At 44.1% G+C, this 2,428-nt stretch overlaps 1 protein-coding gene across 1 annotated transcript in view; it reads left to right on the top strand.

Moving 5' to 3' along the window:
• Window positions 1-2,428, top strand: part of LOC104289447 (maltase-glucoamylase, intestinal-like) — a 47,740-nt gene that overhangs the window by 18,118 nt on the left and 27,194 nt on the right. The window contains 3 exon segments of the mRNA XM_009888384.1: window positions 90-244; window positions 778-862; window positions 2,315-2,371. Of these exon segments, the coding sequence (XP_009886686.1) occupies window positions 90-244; window positions 778-862; window positions 2,315-2,371 (297 nt within the window).

Here is a 2,428-nt window from a genome sequence, read left to right as displayed (position 1 = left end):
TTAACGATGATAACGATGATGGCGGTGATGATAACGATGATAACAATGGTGATGACGATGATGATTATTATTATTATTATTATTTTCAGCCCCAGGATCCAGCTTTCTTCGGAGCTGATTCAGTTTTGGTGAAATCCTCAAAGCACTACTTGACCATCCGCTATACGTTGCTGCCCTACCTGTACACTCTCTTCTACAGAGCTCACACCCGAGGAGACACGGTGACACGGCCGGTTCTCCACGAGTAAGTTGACCTTCCCAGTTCTAGAAGGAAATAATTCAGGGAGGTTGAACGCTGCTGGGGATTTGCTAAACCCATCCGTAGCGTGTGAAGAACGCCGCCCGTCATCCCGTCTACATTCACGGAACACCTTTTTGGGGCAACGGGGAGAGTCATTAAAACCCGTGTGTAACTTCTGCACAGGCGCTGGTGTTACTGTGAGTTACGACACATCGTTGGCAGCTGAGGAAATTATTCTCCACCGGGATATAGATTTTAAAATATTTATTTTCTCACCTTTATTTCCTGGAAACTCTTAAATCGAGAGATAATAAGACCAGACACCCCCAGACACACTGACGCATATGCATAATTGATGCATATGAAATTAATAAGCCGTGAATTTCCTCTCTTAGCCTCAGATTGCCTCCACCCCTTTTCAGTAGTGATTCTAGACCGCCGAGACCTTGAAACGTCGAGATTGCTCATGACAATATTTATTTATGCGCTATTTATTAGGAAGTGCAATTAACGCCGCCGCTTCCCCGTTTCTTTAGGTTTTATGCTGATGAAGCAACGTGGAGTGTGGACAAGCAGTTCCTGTGGGGTCCCGGGCTCCTCATTACCCCCGTGCTTGAGCCAGTAGGTCGCACTTTCTTGATGCCTTTTCATAAACTCATGGGGGCACCTCGAATCGCCAGCGCCCCTTTTTCCACGGGGAATTACAGTAAAAGCCCCAGCCAGTTAAATTTCTCAGCGCTCTATTCCCATCATTCGTTTATTCCCTCGATTTGAAACCGCCGTCGGATTTCCTCTCTTATTTAGTCTTGGGATGATACCGTTATTCAGCTTAAAAATCCAGAGTTCCCTTTTTTAGGGCGAATATATTTCCCCTGGAATCCTGCTGCTCCTCATTTTTTTTTTAAGCTGGGGAAGAGAAGAGGGGGGGAAAAAAAAAAAAAAGAAGGAAAATAGGGTCTTCCATTTCTCTGGTGGACCTCATAAATTTGCTCCGGTCCTATTTTAGCCTGAATTGTCTCGGCAAGAACCTGAAAAAGTATTCCCAAAGAACCTCTCGTTCATTAGCTATAATATTTCTCCAGTGGAAACACGTGTCTTAATATAAACCTTGATATATCCTTCTTTCATGCATATTAAATACAATTTAATTTTCTCCTTGAATTCATTTTTTCCCCCCTAAATTTAATTTCCCCCCTAAACTCCGTTTTCTCTTTAAATTTACGTTTTTAGCATGTTAATTACACGCTTGTCTTTGGACTCCTCGTAAAGCCGGTTGGTTTGTTTTTTCTCCTCGTTTACCGCTCTCAGCGAAAGAGCCCCCAACACACTTTCATCACTAAGTAGAAAATCTCGGCCTTTCGTGCTGTTATTTTTATATTGCCTCATTACTTCTGTTTCCTCATCCTTTGGGAATCTAATTCTTCTGTTGCAAAATGCCCCTTCGCCTTCTCCGTACGTCACCTCTGCGTTTCGTTCAGGGTCACCTTTTCATGTCTCACTCGATTTTACTCTACCGGCGGTTGACCGAGACAAAAAAATACAGATTGGTGCAAAATCTTGTATTAACGCTTATGAATTCTTGTACCGCGTATGCTATTTAGAGGAACAAAGCGTTCGTTAAATGTAGGAGATATCTGAAACGCACCCACGTGGAAAAAGTAAAATTAAGATTTAACGACGCTTGTGAATATCCCTCTGAGACGGAGCGTTTGCACCATTGTAATTTTGGGTTGCAAACGGCGAGTTTCTGTCTTGCGGCTTTGCTGAAATTGTACCTTTTGTTCCTTTTTGGGCATTGTCATAGAAAACCGTGAAAGAGACCCCAAAAGAGGGGAAATATCAACTGAGGGGGAATACCATTGTCAACTTTATTATGATTTGGGGAAATTTTGGCTTATTTTCATTGTATTTCCTCCCCCCCCATCCCCAGCCCCCATCCAGTTGAGGAGGGGGATTGACAGAGCGGCTGGGTGGGCACCTGACCACCTCCCAAGGTCAACCCACCGCGTTGGATTAACACAGTGGATTAACGTGGTTTCGAATGCGAAAGTAATTTCTGCGTTCCCTTTCCAGGGGGTGGAAGTCATCCAAGCGTATATCCCTGACGCGGTCTGGTACGATTACGATTCGGTGAGTAAGGAGGATAATTGGGTGGGGGGTTCTAAATGTCCAAGTGAGAAGGTCCCA

This window comes from Charadrius vociferus, unplaced genomic scaffold (genome assembly GCF_000708025.1).
Source record: "Charadrius vociferus isolate BGI_N301 unplaced genomic scaffold, ASM70802v2 scaffold817, whole genome shotgun sequence".
NCBI classification, from domain to species: domain Eukaryota; kingdom Metazoa; phylum Chordata; class Aves; order Charadriiformes; family Charadriidae; genus Charadrius; species Charadrius vociferus.
Note: the sequence above shows the minus strand (reverse complement) of the source record. Positions and strands in the feature narration are given on the sequence as shown.